Source organism: Caretta caretta, chromosome 1 (assembly GCF_965140235.1).
Source record: "Caretta caretta isolate rCarCar2 chromosome 1, rCarCar1.hap1, whole genome shotgun sequence".
Lineage (NCBI taxonomy): Eukaryota > Metazoa > Chordata > Testudines > Cheloniidae > Caretta > Caretta caretta.
This window is the reverse complement of record NC_134206.1, coordinates 32,669,047-32,688,199: the sequence shown is the minus strand read 5'-3', so window position 1 is coordinate 32,688,199 and position 19,153 is coordinate 32,669,047. Positions and strand designations below refer to the sequence as shown.

Here is a 19,153-nt window from a genome sequence, read left to right as displayed (position 1 = left end):
GGAGGCAGCAGCCCTATACTTAGGAGTTCACGGAGATTATATCGTTCTGGCTGTCCCTGCTGAGGGGGAGAAGGTGAGAAAGGTCTTTGCATCATGAACGCCCCAAACTCCCAGCATTGTGCTTCCATGTAAGGAACAGCAGAAACTGTCCAGTGGTGGTTTTGACCATTACTGTAGAACACACTGGTATTTTATTTATAAGAAATAAATGTTTATGGTACAGAAGATTCAAGTATAAACACCTCAAAACTACCAAGCTTACATTTTCAGCATGCCATATCAGGAACACGTAATATAGTTACGTGACACCAGTGGTATTTATCCTGCACAATAAATGCTAGAAAATTATTTTCCATACACTATACAATACAATATGCATTCACAGAAGGCTAAAATATAATGTCAATTATTTTATTTCTATCCTGAATGCAAATGTAATGACAAATAGCAACTTGCTTCCCTCCTTATGTTGTTTTTTTTTAAATTATTATTCTGAGCTCTTTAGAGCAGATTCTCTCCCTCCTCTGAGCTTAGAACGTGTCAGTCATGTTTTGGACATTACCACAACCTAAATAACTATCATGTGAAACTGTCAGCCACTGATTAAGTCAATTGTGGAATTCTCAGTCAAACTCCATTTTTAACTTGTACACCCTGCTCACAGATAGCATGTGCTATGCAGAGCATAACATTTGAGTTCTATAATGTGTAAATTCTGTGTACCTAAGAAATTGCCTCATGGAATACACTGACACTTGAGATTTCCTGGGATGCTCAATCTCACATTTTCCCAAATGTATACATTAACAAGTTGAGTTCAGGGTGTCCTCCATGGAGTGTTCTCAACTCTGGAACACACTTCCTCTTTGGCTGAACAGAGCCCAAATTTGTTGACCTTCAGAACATGCTACTAGATAACTTTAGAAGAGATTATCGGAGTTGAAAATATGTAGTTGTTTGTTTGGTGCCTGCTTTTTTGGGGAGTTTTTTTCTTTTTCATGTTTTTCTCCAATTGTTTTTGTATGTATTTTGAAATCAATAGCATTATTTTAAATAATTTGGGTTTTTTGCCAAGAATTCATATGCTTATATGGTACAAAAGATTAGTTCTGATAAGAAGACAAGATGCTCATGAGCCAGCTTCTTTTCCACAAACACAATGCAAGCAATGATGACATTACAGTGAAATAACATGATTGCTATCATCAGTGCAAATCTGTTATTTGCTAATAATATTTTATTTATATGGTAAAAATTGTGTTCTAGTGCTGTATAGCTATACAAGAAAAAAATTCTTGTCATTGATCGGTTTTTAATCTAGCAGCCAATATGCAGACAAAGATAAAGAATGGGATGTAACAAAAGCAAGATGACTAGAAAGTCAACGTATATGAGATAATATCTTTTGGTCCAACTTCTGTTGGTGAGAGAGACAAACTTGCAGGCTTACACAGATCTCTTTCTGAGCTCTGTGTGAGTGCAAAAGTCTGTTAAAATATATTACCTCACACATCTTGTCTCTTTAACATCCTGCGATCAATATGGCTACAACACTACAGATGACCAAATAGTCATGTTCGGCACCGGGTCTGCTAGTTGCACAGGTATTATTATTAATAATATTATTATTATTAATTTGGTGTTCAATCCAACAGCAGAAAATGGCTGTGAAATCATTATAAAAATGTAATGAAACCCCAAAATATGAAGGTCCCATGTCATGTTGATTTTTTTAAAAAAAAATACAGCAGTATAATGAAAATCCTGCAAAACGTTAGTGGTTTTGGTCTAAAGTAGAACTATTTTAGAGTAAAAAGTGGTCCATTTTTAATCAGAAATGGTTGCATTTTTTAATGAAAACCATTTTCAAAATTTCAGATTTTAAAATTCTAATTTTCATTCTTATCAGTGATTTATTTAAAAAGTCGATGTTTCTTTGCAATACCTCTGTATTGGAATATTTCACAAAAAGCAAATTTTTTGGATCATAAAATGGCCTGAATCTTTCCCTAATCTGTGGTTCCCTTCCTCCATTAGGCCAGCAGCAGTAGTGAGAAAGCAAGTCACAACGTAAACTGAAGTTTGTGAGGAACTAGCAGAGACTCTGGAGTGATTCCAGGAAGGAGGTGGGGCTGCCTGCAACATGGAGAGAGAACTTTTTTTCTGGCAGATGTTAAAAGGAATCCTGGAAGGCTAGGGAAGCGGAAGAGTCCTCATGTGAGAGGAAGTGGGAAGTAAGAGTAGGAGAGAGCTCCCACTGGATGGCTGGGAGAGATTTAGTCAACTCCCCCATTGCTGTTGTTTTCAGTATTTCTGATCTGATCTTTTGGATAGGTCCTCTGAACAGCAACATCTTTTAATTGGTGTCCAGTTCTCAGTAGTCTTAATACATGTTTCATGTAGAATGAAATGGGCTGATTAAAGGCAATGAAAAAGGGACTGACTGAAAAGCAGCTGCATGAGATCCGTTCTTACATTCAGCAATGGAAGGAACACAGAGTTGAAGGAAAATTAAGTGGGAATGAGATGAAAGAATATAAATGAGTTGATCTCCCATCCCCAGTTCTATGACCATCATGCTAAGTTATCATTTTGTTGTTTCTTCATCCACTTTAGATTGTAGGCTCCTGGGGAAGGCCTGGAGCTGTTAAGGGAATGTTAAGCATCATGTGCACCTATGGCACTATATATATAAGAGTGCTAATAATGAGTATATCTGTGGAAGGGTAGAAGAAAGAGACAGCATTTGGAGGAGAGAGAGAGAGAGAAACTTGACAACCAGCTGCCAGTAAGGAAGTTTCCAGGGAAAATTCAACCAGAAGTCAACCTGATTAATGACAACCAGTTCTTGATAGGTGGGGGATGGCTTCAGAGGAAGGTCAAATGTGAAGTTTGATTCAGTTTTAGCCCAAGAGAAAAGTGATAAACATATCATATTGCATTTTTCAATGTCTTGGCACTAAAGGGTTAACATTTCATGATTTTGAAGATTAATATACTTCCATTCTAATGTTTTAACATATGCACACACCATGCTGGGTTATGCTCTTGTTGGATCTCATAATGCAGGTAGGTTGAGGGCTGGGCTAGTACTGGGGCAGGAGACCTCAGCTGTTGCAGGGACCAGTGTTGCTTGATCAGTACCTGGCAATCTTCTGTCCAAGACTGTGGCCAAGCATGGAATCATGGAAGTCAGTATGGTGTGTTTAAGGTAGTATTTGTTGGACAGAATGTAAAAATAAAGTTCTGATCACTTTGTCCATGTTTTTCTTTTTAATATCTCATGACACTTTTACAAGAAAAAGAGTGTTAACCTTTGTGTCATGGCCAGCTTCCTGTTTGGGAGTTATATTCTGTCTAAACTTCCCTCTGCAATTTCAATTGCACAAGGCATTCTTCACCTCCTGCTGAAGAAAACAACAAATACATAAGCGCACGGGGCTTGACCTGCATGGTGCTGAGGCTGTCCTAAGTACTCACCAATTCCAACTATGCCTGCTTAAAACCTTTCAATATCAAATCCACAGGGCCTATCCCTACCCTCATTAAAATTAATAGGGGTTGTACCATTGACTTCTTTAGAAGAGGCTGAATTTAGTCCATTATGTAAATACACTGGTATAAATTTGCAAAATGTTTTGGAATCCTTTAGAAGAAGACTTATATATACAGTACCTCCTCACTTAACGTTGTAGTTATGTTCCTGAAAAATGCTACTTTAAGCAAAATGATGTTAAGCGACTCCAATTTCCCCATAAGAATTAATGTAAACCGGTAAAAAACAGGTAATGTAAAAAGGTCAGGTTCCAGCTGGAGATGAGACAACAATGTGCCCTTGTTGCCAAGAAGGCTAACAGCATATTGGGCTACATCTGGAGTATTACATCCAGTTTTGGGGCCCCCATGACAGAAAGGATGTGGCCAAATTGGAGAGAATCCAGTAGAGTGCAACAAAAATTATTAGGGGCTGGGGCACATGACTTACAAGAAGAGGCTGAGGGAACTGGGGTTATTTAGTCTGCAGAAGAGAAGAGTAAGGGGGGATTTGATAGCAGCCTTCAACTACCTGAAGGGGGGGTTCCAAAGAGAATGGAGCTAGGCTGTTCTCAGTGGTGGTAGATGACAGAACAAGGAGCAATGGTCTCAAGTTGCAGTAGGGGAGGTCTAGGTTGGATATTAGGAGAAATTATTTCACTAGGAGGGTGGTGAAGCACTGGAATGGATTACCTGGGGAGGTGGTGGAATCTCCATCCTTAGAGATTTTTAAGGCCCGGCTTGACAAAGCCCTGGCTGGGATGATTTAGTTGGGGTTGGTCCTGCTTTGAGCAGGGGGTTGACTAGATAACCTCCTGAGTTCTCTTCCAACCCTAACCTTCTATGTTTCTATGATCTGTATATCCGGTCATGCAAATAAATTAATTCGAATGAGTATCTTTCCCACAAGAGGCTGTTCTTCCCAGTTGGAAGATACTTAAAAAATAAGAAAGAAGAAAATATTTTTATAGTGAATGTAATATTCCTGAAAGATGCTGCGTTGTCTGTCCTTGAGGCTACCCCACATTTACTTACTGAGCATCTACAACAGAACAGAAACAGTACAGGCAGTAGGAGTGCTAGTTTCTCCATGAGTCATGCCATCCTGACTCTACCCAGACCAAGCAGAACTACCTCTAGAGGCAAGGAAGTAGTTTATTCTCAAAATCTTTCAGTGCTTAGTTTCTCTGCTGAGACTGCCACGAAGAATGTCATTTAGTGCAAATTATATTAGTGGAGTTTTGGTATAACCTTTGGTCTTATTGGAACTGAATGACCATCACCAAGCTAGTATTGCACATACAACACCAAACTCCCATCCGATGGTAACAACTTCTTGATCAGAACCAACCAGGGATGTATTTGAACCTGCAACCTAAAGGGGAGCCACCCAGTTCCCAGATATTTGCAACTGTCCCTCTTATTTGCTCAGATAAAAAGTTATACAAGAATATAAGAGGCAAAGAAGGACCCTCATTCAAATAGTAAATTCTTTCAGTGATGGCCTGCGTCCTCCGTGACTGTGAGATGAGTGAAAGATATTCAAGGGGCCATGAATGAGAGCTGAGTTTAAACTGCTTTAGTTTTCACCATCTTGTGGAAGGTGCAAGGACAAGTGCATAAATATTTACGGGGGCCCTATAGGATCTTGGGCCAGAGCTTACACTCACATTGTAATATTAAAGTTTGAAGATGTATGAAAAATAGATGGATGAACAATCACTACAGGTATCATAGAATATCAGGGTTGGAAGTGACCTCAGGAGGTCATCTAGTCCAACCCCTTGCTCAAAGCAGGACCAATACCCAATTTTTACCCAAGATCCCTAAATGGCCCCCTCAAGGATTGAATTTACAACCCTGGGTTTAGCAAGCCAATGCTCAAACCACTGAGCTATCCCTCCCCCCAAAAGTCCCTAGACGTCCCAGGAGTAATTTAATCTTTTGTTACTCTCTCCTTTCCAAGACCCTAACCTGCCCACCCTGTCTTCCCATCAGTGCCTAGGGCGAGTAACTTATTGTTTACATCTAATGGGCAGTGAAGTGTCTTAACTGGGCACGCACATAACAGAAAAGGGAGGGGGAAAGAAGGGTTACAAGTCAGAGGAAGCGGAGCTTAAGAAAATGTGGGGGATCAGTTGCCAAAGAGACAGGGATAAAGGGGAAAAGAGGGAGAAGGCCAGAAAGGATATTGCCAACTTGACTTTGGCGCATGGGTCACAAGACCATTCAAATTTGGCCCAGCTGCCCCTCCCAGTGCTGCAGCAGGAGACCTGCATCTGCAGCCCAAGATGCCAGCCCAGAGTGCTGGAAAGAGAGAACCCCTGCGAAGACCAGGAGAGGAGCAGGTTTTGTCCTCCCTCCTGGGCAAGTCAAGCCCTGGCAAGTCCCAGGTCTCACCGCTATTTTTGAAATAAAATGTTGGCAACCCTAAGGGACAGGGGCCTTGGCGGAAAAGGGAACTCGGAGACAGTGGGAGGGGCCAGGGCGAGGAAGGGCGGAGCTGGAAGCAGCAAGTGGCGGAGGGTGCCCAGCAGAGGACTTGGCTGCTTTCTCCCTGCACGGGATCGGTGCCTCCGCAGGGAAGCAGGGCCAGGCTTGGTGCCAGCCCCCCAGCCCGGGGAGGCAGAGCGGGCGCAGCAGGTACCCAGCCGGGGAGCGGCAGCGCTGAGCAAGGAGCCAGCCTGGGGAGCCGGAGCCCGCCTCTGCCCTTCCGACGGCGGCAGCTGGCGCTGCTCGGTCTCCTGCTCCGCGCGGGGGCAGCGCCTCCGCTCGCACGGTCACCTCGGCCGCCTGTTGCCTGCACCCGGGAGAGGCGCCTCCGCCTGCCCGCAACTTAGAGCGAACGCGCGCGGGGCGCGGCGGCAGCGTCCCTCGCCGGGGACCCCGGAGGCGGTGCGGTCCCGGGGCTGGCTGCGGGGCTGGGGGCTTGTGCTGGTGCCCGTGGGGCTGGGCGGAGGCGAGGCAGGCGGCGGGGGAGCGGAGCGCCACCGGAGGGGGCGCGGGGCGGGAGCTGGCCCAGCTCTCCGGGGACCCGCGGCGGAGGGTGCCGCCCGCTCCGTGGTGCCGCGGAGCAGGGGCAGGATGTGAGGAGCCGCCAGCCCCGAGCCAGTCCCCAGCCCAGCGCCCGGCACGGCTCAGCATGAGCGGGATGAAGGCGAAGGACTCGAGGGCGCCTTCCTCGGCCAGGGACGGCTCGGTCCGGCTGCAGGGCCGCCCAGAGCTGGACCCCTTCCGCGGGGGGGCGGAGGCCGTGGACATCTCCTTGCACGGGCTGCTCTACCCCAAAAGCAGCGAGGAGGAGGAGGACGAGGAGGAGGAAGAGCAGCAGAGGCGCCCAGAGGGGGAGGAGAGGGGCCCCTCCTCGCAGCGGGAAGGCAGCGGCTCCCCGCCGGATAGGGATGCTCTGGACAGCGTCCTAGACACTTTCTTGGCTCCCGCGGCCCACGCCGGCTCGGCCAGTGCCCCCGCGGCTTGGTGCCTCTTCGGGGCCGAGCTCCCCGGCGCGCTGATGAGCCGCCGCTCCGAGCACCAGCCGGGAGAAACAGCCGCCGCCCACCAAGACAGCCCGGCTGCAAACTCGGGCTCCGTGCCGCCTCCGGCCGCGGCCGCCTCCCTTTGGCCGGGCGGGGGCACCCCGGCAGCCGCAGCCAAGCTGCCGCCCCAGCGGGAGGGCGAGGGAACCGCGGAGAGCGCGGGTGGGCCGCGCAGTGCCCCCGAGGCACTCTCCGAGGAAGATCACGGCTTTGCCTCTGGGGGCCCCGCTGAGCAGGACGCCGGCTCCGGGAGCAGCCTTGCTCTTGCCCCTGTCTTTACCGCTGCCCCCGGGAGCTCTGCGGCTGCAGCAGGGCCCGGGCAGGATTTCCTCCATGTGCCCATCCTGCCCCTGAACTCGGCCTACCTGGCAGCTAGGACTCGGCAGCTGCTGGATGTGGAGGAATACGAGAGCAGCCTCTTTGGCCGTCGTGCGTCCCCCACCTCCACCCCCCATGACTTCGCGGACTATGTCTATCCCCAGCCCGACTCAAAGGAGGAGCATTATAGCTACGGGGACTTCCAGCCAGCTCTAAAGATCAAGGAGGAAGGAATTAGTGCCACCACCCCCTACTTGGGCACCAAGACCACTCCAGCAGAAACGTGCACAGACTACAGGCTGGCCGCTCCGCAGCCGAGAGCCAGCCAGGAGTCCTCCTCTTTCGAGTGTATCCTGTACAAAACTGAGTCTTCAGTTCTGACTGGGCCCTATGGGCCGCCGCACTGTAAAGCATCGGGGAGCTCAAGCTGTATGGTTCAGCGGGACAGTCTGCCCTCCACATCAACAGCCCCTCAAGCCCTTTACCAGCCGCTCAACCTGAACGGCCATCAGCAACTTGGCTTTCAGACAGCCGTGCTCAAAGAGAGTTTGCCCCAGTTATATCCTCCCTATGCCAATTATATTAGGTAAGATTTAAGGTTACATGCATCTACAGCAAACGGCACTAACCCTTCTTCTTTTAAAACAGATTACTTTTAAATACACACGCATTTCAAAAGATTTAAGTCCGCATTTTATAAGCGAATTTGGGGGGTTGATCTTAACTTAAAAGGGATGATTTATGGTGTTATCTTTTAAACTGACAAGGCAAACAGTTATTGACAGTTTTTAAATAAGATGTTACTGAGCAAGGTATTCAGCTGATCTTTGTGCCATAACACTTTTTTGTGTTAAGGAGATTAAATCACAGAAGTTATGCAGAAAGCAGACTTATAGAAAAAATACAGACTTCATCTAAGTTTTTAAGTAAAATGAATTTCATATTAAAGGAACATTGCACCGATTAGAATAAGTTTTACAATAAAAAGGGGAAGTTCTAAAAAATGTGTAAGACATTGAAACATGACAAAAAAGAATCAAAGAGACTGAGCTTCACTTGATCAAAACTGGGACAGAGCTTTTAAAATAAATACATGTAGAAATAAGACAAATATATTTACATTTGCTACATTGTTTGTGCCATATTTGAAATTTTAGTTCTTGTCAGAAGAAACTCCACTTCATTAAATCATACTCTTGTGACAGTGAAATTTTAAATGCTTTTGTCACAAGTTTGACCTGTGGATCCTACAGAGACTATATTACTGTATAATGGACTAAGAGGTGATAACTTCTGAATAGCCATAAATGGTGAATATTTCATGATTTATATGCAGGTAACTTCTGTATACACAGTGGTATATTTTACAAGTAGATATTATGTTTACATTTACATATTTCTTTAAAATGCATGTGCATGATTTTAGGGGAAAACCACCCAATTTCAAAGGAAAAATTAACATGACAATGTGTCCAAAATTCTGATCTAGCTTATATAGTAATAAGTCGTTAAATAAAATTGTTCAATATAACTTTTATATACAGAAATACTACAACATTGTTAGAATATTTACTAATACATTAAAGACACTTCTAGTTGTTTAGTAAATAGCTATTTGCTAGCTAAATAAATCAGTTTCTTTAGGCAGGCAATATATCTGGAAATAATTCTTCACTATCCCTTTTGTGTTCATTAAAACTGGTTACAAGTAAGAACTCTGCTAATGAATTAGGGGATATTAATTTGATATTTAGGAATTTTCTATGTAACGTGAAGGCCAGTTTTACCAGTTGCCTAGGAAAAGGGCTGCTGAAGTTAAATTAGTTTCAGTTCAAAGCAGTTTATTATTATTTTAGATTCAGCAACTAGAGAAACTTGCACAGGAGTAATTTTATTCACTTGAGCAGTCCCACAGAAGGATCAGGCATCTATTTTGAAGACCCTAGCAAAGAGCCTAGCTTTTCCATCTACTATCTAAAATGTGTTAAAATACAACTTGCCCTCTACACCAGGGTTTTTTAATTACTTAAAACATTTTAGCTAATGCATTTTACAGATATGCCTTTTATCCAAGACCCAAAGCAAAAACAGCAAAAAGTGCTGGAGTGGCTTTAGTCACTTTTCTTCTATCCTTATCAAATTTGCTTTCAGTTTTGAAAGACAACTGTTAGGATTGTCATTTCCTTTAAAACTGTATAACCCAGACTGACAGTGAATCTTCTTTACAAGTCTGTTTCATTCCTGTTAATTTTCTTTCCTTTTAAAGGCCAGACACTGAAGTTGGTCAGAGTCCTCAGTACAGTTTTGAATCATTACCTCAGAAGATTTGTCTGATCTGTGGTGATGAGGCTTCTGGTTGCCACTATGGAGTACTTACCTGTGGAAGTTGTAAAGTCTTCTTTAAGAGAGCAATGGAAGGTACGTCAGATGCTTTTGTTTCTAATTGTCTGTAATAAAACTTCCTGGGGTACAGTAAGCACTTTATTTTTATCTAGTTTTAGAACCGGTCTTTGTAAATATTATTGCAGTCATGTTTTGTCCCTGAGAAAAAGATTCAGATACTTGCAGTAGGTGGTAAATTCCTTCTTAGTTATTTAATATTAATACTATTTGCTTTACTTATATTTATTATCCGGCTGGTTTTATTTTGGATTGTGGATTTGGCAGAAGCTTATAAAACCTTGCAATTCTTTATCTGTTACAAACTTCATGAAATGTTAGCAAATACCAGTTTCACTTTAAAAATATTTAAATGTTGCTGCTTGGCAACAAACAGCCTCGGCATGAAACTATGTTCTTTATGCAAATAAAAACTCCCATTGGCTTCATTCTCTCATTAAAGTCAGTGGTAGTTTTTCTTGCTTATGGAATGCAGAATTGGGCCTTCGAGTTTTAAATAATAATAATTTTAAAATAGTTGTTTTGCTTTCTACTCAGGACATGAATAAGAAAATCAAGTCTAAGATGTTAATAAAACAGTAGTTTTATATTACCTTTGAAAATAGGTTGGTACTTAGTTGAGAATGTGTGTTTGGTTTCTCTTTTTAAATCAAATGATATATGTGATCCTGCATTCCTTATGTACCCAAAATGCGCACGCACACCTGCTGAAATAATTAATGTGTACAAAATGTAAGATTAGACCCCATATTTTTTCTGACACTACCAAATGCTACATAAAAGAGTATATACTCTTCAACAGTTTTACCTTTTATCTTTTATGTGTTTATCCTCTCATTATCCTCTCATGTCAAACTAAATAATAGAGTACTGCATATACACAAACCCCTTGCTTATAGTATATTTCTCTAATTTGTATTTGATTTGTTTTCTTAAAATCAAAGTTGTATAATATGTTTCTCTGACATTTCATATAGTTTATTAACCTTTATATAATTTAATCTTCAAAGGAAAGAACATCTGAATGTGGGGAAGAAAAGAATTAACATAGTTTGCTAGATATAACGCTAATTTTTGGTCTGTAATTTGTTGATTAGTCTATGTGTGTATTATTCTATAAGTGTCATATCTTTAAAAAGTCAGTCATATCATAAAGATAGTTGGAGCTTACTAGGTTAGGCTCCAATTCAGGAAAGCACTTAAAGTCATGTCTGAATTTAGGCACGTTCTTCACTGACTTGATTAACTCATTTTCTTGATTAGGTTACATAAACAAAATGAGTTTACTTCAGTTTTAGCAATACCCTAAATACGTCAAATACGTATAACAACAGCTCAAGCAAGTGAAATTTTTAACAAGGAATCCAATTTAGAAATGCCACATTTTAAAAAGAAATTTTTTTTAACTTCATCCCTATACAGTAATGTTGTTGTCTTTGACTAATATTTTTTCTTTGGTTGATTGGTTTCTTTATGAACCGTTAAAATCAGCTGGGTACAAAGCCGGTTTCCAGTTGTATTTGCCCTAGTTGGCAACTCTACTCAGAAATGTATTTTATTACCATTTTAATATAAAAGCACTGCTGATAAATGTTAAGAACACTTTATGAATAAAATATTAATGAGCCTATGGTGGCAAAGTCTTCACAGTCGTAGATTTTTAAAGCCAGAAGGGACCACTGTGATTAGTCAGCTCTGCTGAATAACACAGGCTATATAGGACTTCCTGCTTCAGTCCAAGAGCTGTGCTTCAACTAGAGCATATTTTTTAGAAAAAACAACCAATCTTGATTTAAAAATGTCCAGTAATGGTGAATCTACCACTTCCCTTGGTAAATTGTTCCAATGGTTAATGACTCTCACTGTAATAAAACAAAAAAAAGGCACCTTATTTCTAATCTGAATTTGTCTAGCTCCAGCTTCCAGCCACTAGATCTTAATAGCTTTGTCTGCTAGATTGAAGAGACCTCTGTTATCAGATTTGTGTTCCCCATGTTGGTACCTATAGATTGTGATCAAGTCACAATCTTTTCTCTTGGATAAACTAAATAGATTAAACTCCTAGAGTCCTTCACTGTAAGGCATCTTTTCCAGTCTTTAATCATACTTGTGACTCTTATGAAACCCTCTCCAATTTATCAACATTCTTCTTAAAGTGTAGACACTGGAACAGGACACAGTATTCCAGTATTGATTGTACTAGTGTCAAATACAGAGGTAATATAACTTCTGTACACCTACTTGATATTCTCCGTTTTACACATCCCGGAATGGCATTATCCCTTTTGTTCACAGTGTTGCACATGGAGTTCATGTTCAGCTAATTAGCCACCGTGATTTACAGGTCTTTTTCAGAATACTTGCTTTCCATGATCGTGATCCCCCCGATCCTAGAAATATAGCCAACATTCTTTGTTCAGAAATGTATGACTTTACATTTGGCTGTATTTAACATACATAGTTTGCTTGTGCCTAGTTTACCAAATTGTTCTGAATCAGTGATGTATCCTCTTCGTTATTTACACTCCCCCATTCTTTGTGTCATTTTCAAACTTTAACAGTAATTGTTTATGTTTTCTTTCAGATCATTGTTAAAAATGTTAAATAGCGTAGGGCCAAGAACTGATCCCTGTGGGACCCCATTAGAACCACACCTATTCAATGATTATTTGCTGTTTACAATACAATTTGAGACCTGCCAGAGATCCAGTTTTTAAATAATATAACTTTTGCCATGTAGATTTTGTATTGTTCTAGTTTTTTATCAAAATGTTGTGCAATACCTAGTCAACACTATTACCTTTATCAGTCAAATTTGTAACCTCACTAAATTCGTAATCTTGTCAAAAAAGTATCAAGTTAGTCTGGCAAGATCTGTTTTCCATAAACCCACACTGAATGGCAAGTAAATTATATTACCTTCCTTTAATTCTTTATAAATCAAGTTCCATATCAGCCACTGTATTATTGATTGATTAGGATTGATGTCAGGCTGAAGGGTTTATAATAACCTGGGTCATCTTATTTACCCTTTTAAAATATTGGCTTGATATTAGCTTTCTTCCAGTCCTCTGGAACTTCTCCACTGTTCCAATACTTACTGAAAATCAATATTAATGATCCAGCAAGCACCCTGGCCGGCTCTTTTAATATTCTTGGAGGAAAGTTTTAAATCTGCTGATTTTAAAATGTCTAGCTTTAGTAGGTGCAATTTAACATCTTTCTTAATCACTGTTGACATGGAAAGTATTTCACCATCATATGATATGAATATTTCATTTGGCTTTATTCCAGCTACAGAACACTTCTTCTGTTTCTACGTTATCATTGACAATGAAACAGTATCATTGACAATGGAACAGTATCTTTGTTAGCATTCTTGTTGTTCCTAATATACTTTAAAACTCCTTATTATTGTCCTTAACCTTGAGAGCCATAGAGTTCTACTTTTGTCCTTTTGCTTTCCTTATCAATTTTCTACAATTCCTAGCTCCTGGTTTGTATTCATTACTATGAACTTTTGCTTTTTACCATTTGTTATACATATTTTTTTCAACTTTTTATAGCTACTTTAATTTCTCCTCTAAGCCAAATTGTTGTTGTTGTTTAACTAGTGTACTCCTTTCTTGATTGTGAACTTTTGAACATTTAGTAAAATATTTGTAAACAGTTATCAGTTTATCTTTCATATCCCGTTTTGGACTTTATTGTGCTAACACATAACAAATGTAGTCATGTCATGATCACTTGTACCTAAACAACCATTAATTTTAGTTTTGTGATCAGTTCCTCTCTGTTTTTCAGCATCATGTTTAATAGGTGTTCACTCACATAGAATGTAAACATAAGGTGATCGATATCACTGTTTTCCTACGCACAAAGGCTTTCCAGTTTAAGAGTATTCAATAAATGTGAAAAGAATGAATGTGAAAAATAGGTGTTTTGTACACACTCTTATGTGGACAACACAATGTATGCTTTATGTAGCATCTTCGTACTTGCTGGTACAAAATGTTTTTATCATAACATGAGAGATTATTGTTTTAATTATGAGATTTCAGGTGTGGAAGAGTGACTCAGAAAGTTGGACATGACAAGTGAAATAGCAGTCTCTTGACTACTGAAAGTTAATGGGGAGGAAAACAGAAAGGAGTCAAAAGGCTGGATGTGTACAGTGAACAGGATGGACAAGTAGCTAGTTACATAGTCTGACACAGAGGTTGCAAGTTTATGGTGATTTTTTAATACCAGGAGTTCAGTCCTGAATTTGATTGAGAGCTGGATAGACAGTCATTAGAGTTGCTGAACAAGGGAGTAATATGTTCCCATGTACGGGCAAAAGGATAGCCCCCTGCTTTCTATATAGCTTAGACATAATGATCTAGCTCACTAACTTCAGCTATCGCAAACCAGTGTAGTCAAATAATTTGTCAGCAAGAACAAACACTCTAAACATTTTACTGAAAATACAATACAAAATAATATTTTGCAAGTTCACAAATGGTAAGTATGTAAATTGAAAACCAGATATGTTTTTGATGTAAAAATATGCTACTATCCCCATCATTTCCTCATCGGGGATGTAGCATTACCTTTATGAATTTTTAGGTACTGTAGTACTATTCTAGACACAGTTATTTTGTTTTTAAAATAACAATTAATGAAAATAAAAGACTGAACTTCGTGAATGCAAGTTCACAGTTACAACTCTGCTCTTCATGCATTTTTCATAAAAATATTAATATGATAAATTAATGCATTATTAGGAATAGGTGGCTGTTATTATTTCATAGCTTTACTTTATTGATATAACCCGATTCCTACACAATGACTGATATTGCTGTTTTCCTCCACATAATGTGTGTATATAGCAACTGTGTAATAGAATATGGGCAGAGGAAGCCACTTAGCAAATATGGGTTTGACTGTCTTCTGGTTTTTTGGTTTTGTTTTTTTTAAGTAATTTCTGTTCTAAAAGTTTCCAAGTTGAACTGTGTTGATAGCTTCATCTTTAATTATCTGTGATGGTCTTTTCCACACACAAATCATTTCCTGCATACAGAATTTTCTTCTGAATCCAATTAATAAATTGAAATTCCTTTTTTAAAACAACTGTTCACATATGGAAACGAGGGATTTATCTGTTATCTAAAAAATTCTATCTATTCAGTCTTTCATTATGCGAAATATATGTCTTACCATGCATAAACATCAGTATGAACTACATTTTAGTAAATTTGAATAGATTAGAATTATTTATGCTAGTTAGATTTGTTGTAACTATATATTTTAGTGTGGCCAGCATATAGATGCATAAATTTTAAAGAAGAACTAAAACTGTATGAAGAGCCTTAGTGAAAAGACTATATAATATAAATGTAGAATGAAACTGCTTTAGGAAGCATATTGGCAATGAATTGTTCAAATAAATGTGATTGCTCTTGTGCAGAGTTTAAATCATTTTGGTTCTCAGCTTTTCATTTGTCAGTTAACAAGTCTGAATGTTGGGCTGCTTTGTAGAATATGTATGTTTTGCTCTTATCGGAGTTCTGAAGAGGAGTAGCTTAACTGTCATTTTCAAGGTCAGCGAATTAGAAAAGCATTCCTTTCACAAACATAAACTTCTTTGCCAGCCTGTGAAATAGTAAATTTTGTCCAGTTTTCAGCACTGCTGTTAGGCAAAGCATCTAGGGAGGTGGTAGAATCACCTAGGGAGGTGGTAGAATCTCCTTCCTTAGAGGTTTTTAAGGTCAGGCTTGACAAAGCCCTGGCTGGGATGATTTAACTGGGAATTGGTCCTGCTTCGAGCAGGGGGTTGGACTAGATGACCTTCTGGGGTCCCTTCCAACCCTGATATTCTATGATTCTATGATTCTATGATCTTTCAAGAAACATAGCAACAAAACATTTTTCACATCATTTGTACATTACGGTGTCTGGATGCAGGCAGTAAGGAGTCATATTCCAGGGTGGAGAGATTATATTGTAGAACACTGTTTTTGGCGTAGCATGCACAGGTTTAAAACCTTCTGAAAATAAAAACTTCGGTTGGGGAAAATTGTATTTAGGTGCAGCAGATGGGACAAAGGCTAGTGTTGATAGGGAGTGGAGGGAGGAGAAAAATGTAAGGATAGCCAAGAGTTAGAAGTCTGTATCTTCATAAAAAAAAACTCTTCACAAGTTAGGGATGATTTACTTTATTCAGTTATTTGCCTAGAAAGGACTGTTTCCTAAGTTGTGTTTTTTTTTTACTTCTTATTGTACAAACTTGGACAATTTCAAGAGCTTTGAAGAAGTGCTCTAAAACATAAAAGCCAATATCCTCCTGGTAGCAAGAGAATCACAACAACTACAATTACTTACTGTCATTTAAGGAATTTTAACTGTAAAAATGGATGCAGCAGGTCACAGTGGCTGAAACTTTCTTCTGTTGGTGAGCTGACAACCAACATATATTTATCATTCATAATGAATGCTTGGAAAGGAACTTTTGAATGGTATCAAATAACTATATTCAGGATATTTTCTAAGAAACTTACAACTGAATAGGAATTTAAAAGGTGCTGTCAAATGGGCTGTGTCTTTGGTTTGCAGCTGCATGAAGTTCTAGTCTGGAACAGTAGAAACAATAAAGAGCATGTGGGCTAACTCTTTCTTCTAAAAATTTTCAGCAACTTAATTGCCAAATTGAGATATTAACAATATCTTATAAAAAAACTGTCTGCAGGCAGGTCTACATTAACTACAATGATTGTGCAATGGCAAGGGTAAATTTAGTTGTCAGATGTTTTGGAGAGGAATTAAATGTTTAGATTTGTTGAATCCCGAACTTCTACCATTTGCTGCTCATACGTTGCCTCTTGGCAGCTCGCATTCATGCCTTTGATTTTTCAAGTGACCCCTTGCAAATGCTCTAGGTATGCAAAGAGTATATAAGTTTAGTTAGACCCCAAATAATATTGCAAGTTCTATCTTTTCTCAATGAAGTTCTTCGTTTTGAAAATTTTTTTACATCAGCTGATGTCACATGTTTTCCTTTGGCGGCTGCTGATACTTACTTCATCACGCTAAGGAAAAATAGCTGCCTGCATCTGAAGGGTTTGAGACAAGTAAAACAGGTCGTATTGCAGCACGTATATGGGGAAACTGATTATTGGTTTGTTAAGACACTCTGTTTCAAAATAAGTCTAGTAGTTGCACATCTGCTTTTTTACAGTTTTTAAATACATTTTGAGTTTAGGGTGGGAGTGGGTTGCTGTGCAGGTAATTGCATATGGGGACAAGCTCAAACAGATGTGGCAAACAGTTCAGTCACCTGTCAGTTTTCACTCCCCTTCTCCTCTTGCCTGAGTTTAGCAAACTCTGCCTTTAGGATTGCTGATGCCCTGGTCATTCTCTGCAAGTGGGGAGCTGTGGGCTGAGGTGGTGGCTTCAGGCTCTGCTGGGATTGATCTGTGCCAGACCTCCTCCAATTACTCCATTCAGAAACTAGCTATTGCACTGCCCATCCACTCTGGTAAAGTTTCTCAGACTGTATGGCCAGCTTCATAATGAAGGAGGGATTCACCACAAGAAAAAAAAAAACAAAACATGCTATGCATAAGGAATATTACCAGACTAAACACATTTGTTCCTCCCTCCCCATATGAATATAAATAGGCATCTAAAACAATAAGAAAATGAATAAGATGAAGGCCTCTTCTGGGAGTGGAGCATTATGGATGCAGCATTTGGGAAGGAGCTGGGGTGTTAGGGCTGCAGAAAAAACTCTGGCCCTGTGGTTGGAGTGGCAACATGGAAAGGATCTGCTGCTGCTCTGTGGTCAGGGTGAAAATCCCCCCTGTCTCTGCAGAGATTCCCAGTGATCAATTCAGTTACATAGGGTCAGTCTTAGGAACAGGATTTGGTCTTGCATGTATGGCAAGCACTGAGAGTGCTGAAATCTCTGTGAACTAAATACACTGTGAGTACCTAAAGTTAAAAGGCAAAGGTGCTTTTCGTGCAAGTGTGCAGCGGATGCTGAAGTTAGTATTGTAATTAATATTATATTTTGCAAGTGACCAAAATATTCTAGGTGCCTTACAAAAATTCAAATAAATTTTAAGATCTGACAAGTTTAAAATCTTTAATTTTAAGCTCCAACAAGTTTAAAATCTAACCTTGAAATAGTACTCCAACTGACGGTAAAGAAAATGTCAGGGAGAGGGAGGGGAAGGATGCCAGTAACAAAGATAAAATCAACACTAAGACACAGATATACATCTTGGCAGTGTTGCTAGTTTTGTTATTTACCTTTCAACCTCCTCAGTTCCTGCAAGCAAGATGGCAGAAATAGAATTTGTAGGAGGAATTTGAATGAGGCGTTACAGTTGAATGAACAAGGACTCAGTTACACCACATTCAGTGTGAAAGACTAATAGCCAAAGTGACCGACAAAGTTGAAAGGTGAGCTAGCATTGCATAGTTTGAGCATCAACTTGGTTCTGATAACTTTGGCAATTACAGATTGTTGCTAGTGTTAGGATTGGAAATGGCAGTGATACTGTTGTGACTGGTCATTATTGCTGATTTATTGTGTGGTGAGTTGCACAAATGCGAGCTGTTCTACTTTTTCCTGAGTCCACCTTTATGCGGTCTGTGTAGTGGCAATGCCACCTATTATACTGAACATCCTTTCAGATGGAACAGAAGTCATCTCAGGTAGTGCAAAGCCGTTTGGTTTACAGAATTCCAACAGGTGACTCTGGTCAGACAATGACTAGGCACAGCTAAAGATTACTTGGCTTTTGCAAGACCAACTGTAACTGTTTCGGTGAGATGGCATCTGTCAAGCAAGGCTCTGTATTTTTCCTACAACACTGGTGATGTGCTCATGATGGATATTCAGATAGTGCTTCAAAAGCTACTGAATTGCATCTCTTGCTGTCATATCAACAGGTTGCAGAGGCAACAATATATATCTCCAACCTAATGTTGGCTCCCTGACTGTGTGTCCATGTTCACAGCTGTTATGCTTTTGCAAACAACTGTTGCTTAATGCCAGTTAAGCTCTCAGCACATACAAATTAGTCTTTATATTAAGTATTGTAGCCAGAATACAGAGAGAATTGTATGGAAACAAGTGACAAGCAGTTGTTTGAGATCCAGTAGTTCTCTTACTTTGATCAGATAGTCGTGGATAGCCACCACTCCACCTTCATATCCGTGCTAAAACACACATTTTTTTCTGACTGTAATCGGCCTACTATTATAGTGTTACTAGCACACCCACAATTTACCTGATGCCTACGAGGCAGAGTGAGTAAACCTGTGCTCCCATGCTCCTCACGGCCACACAACCCCATGTTCTCTCCCTGCAATCTGGA

General features: G+C 40.3%; 1 protein-coding gene across 2 annotated transcripts in view; it reads left to right on the top strand.

Annotated features, from left to right (window-relative positions):
- Nucleotides 1-6,525: 6,525 nt before the first annotated feature.
- The window catches only part of PGR (progesterone receptor), a 56,040-nt gene continuing 43,412 nt past the window's right edge, over nucleotides 6,526-19,153 (top strand). The window contains exons 1-2 of one of the 2 annotated variants that reach the window (XM_048843656.2): nucleotides 6,526-7,974; nucleotides 9,655-9,806. In XM_048843656.2, the coding sequence (XP_048699613.2) occupies nucleotides 6,677-7,974; nucleotides 9,655-9,806 (1,450 nt within the window). In that variant the 5' untranslated portion in view covers nucleotides 6,526-6,676. The remainder of the gene's footprint in view (nucleotides 7,975-9,654; nucleotides 9,807-19,153) is intronic. The other variant, XM_048843646.2, reaches the window with a different exon arrangement.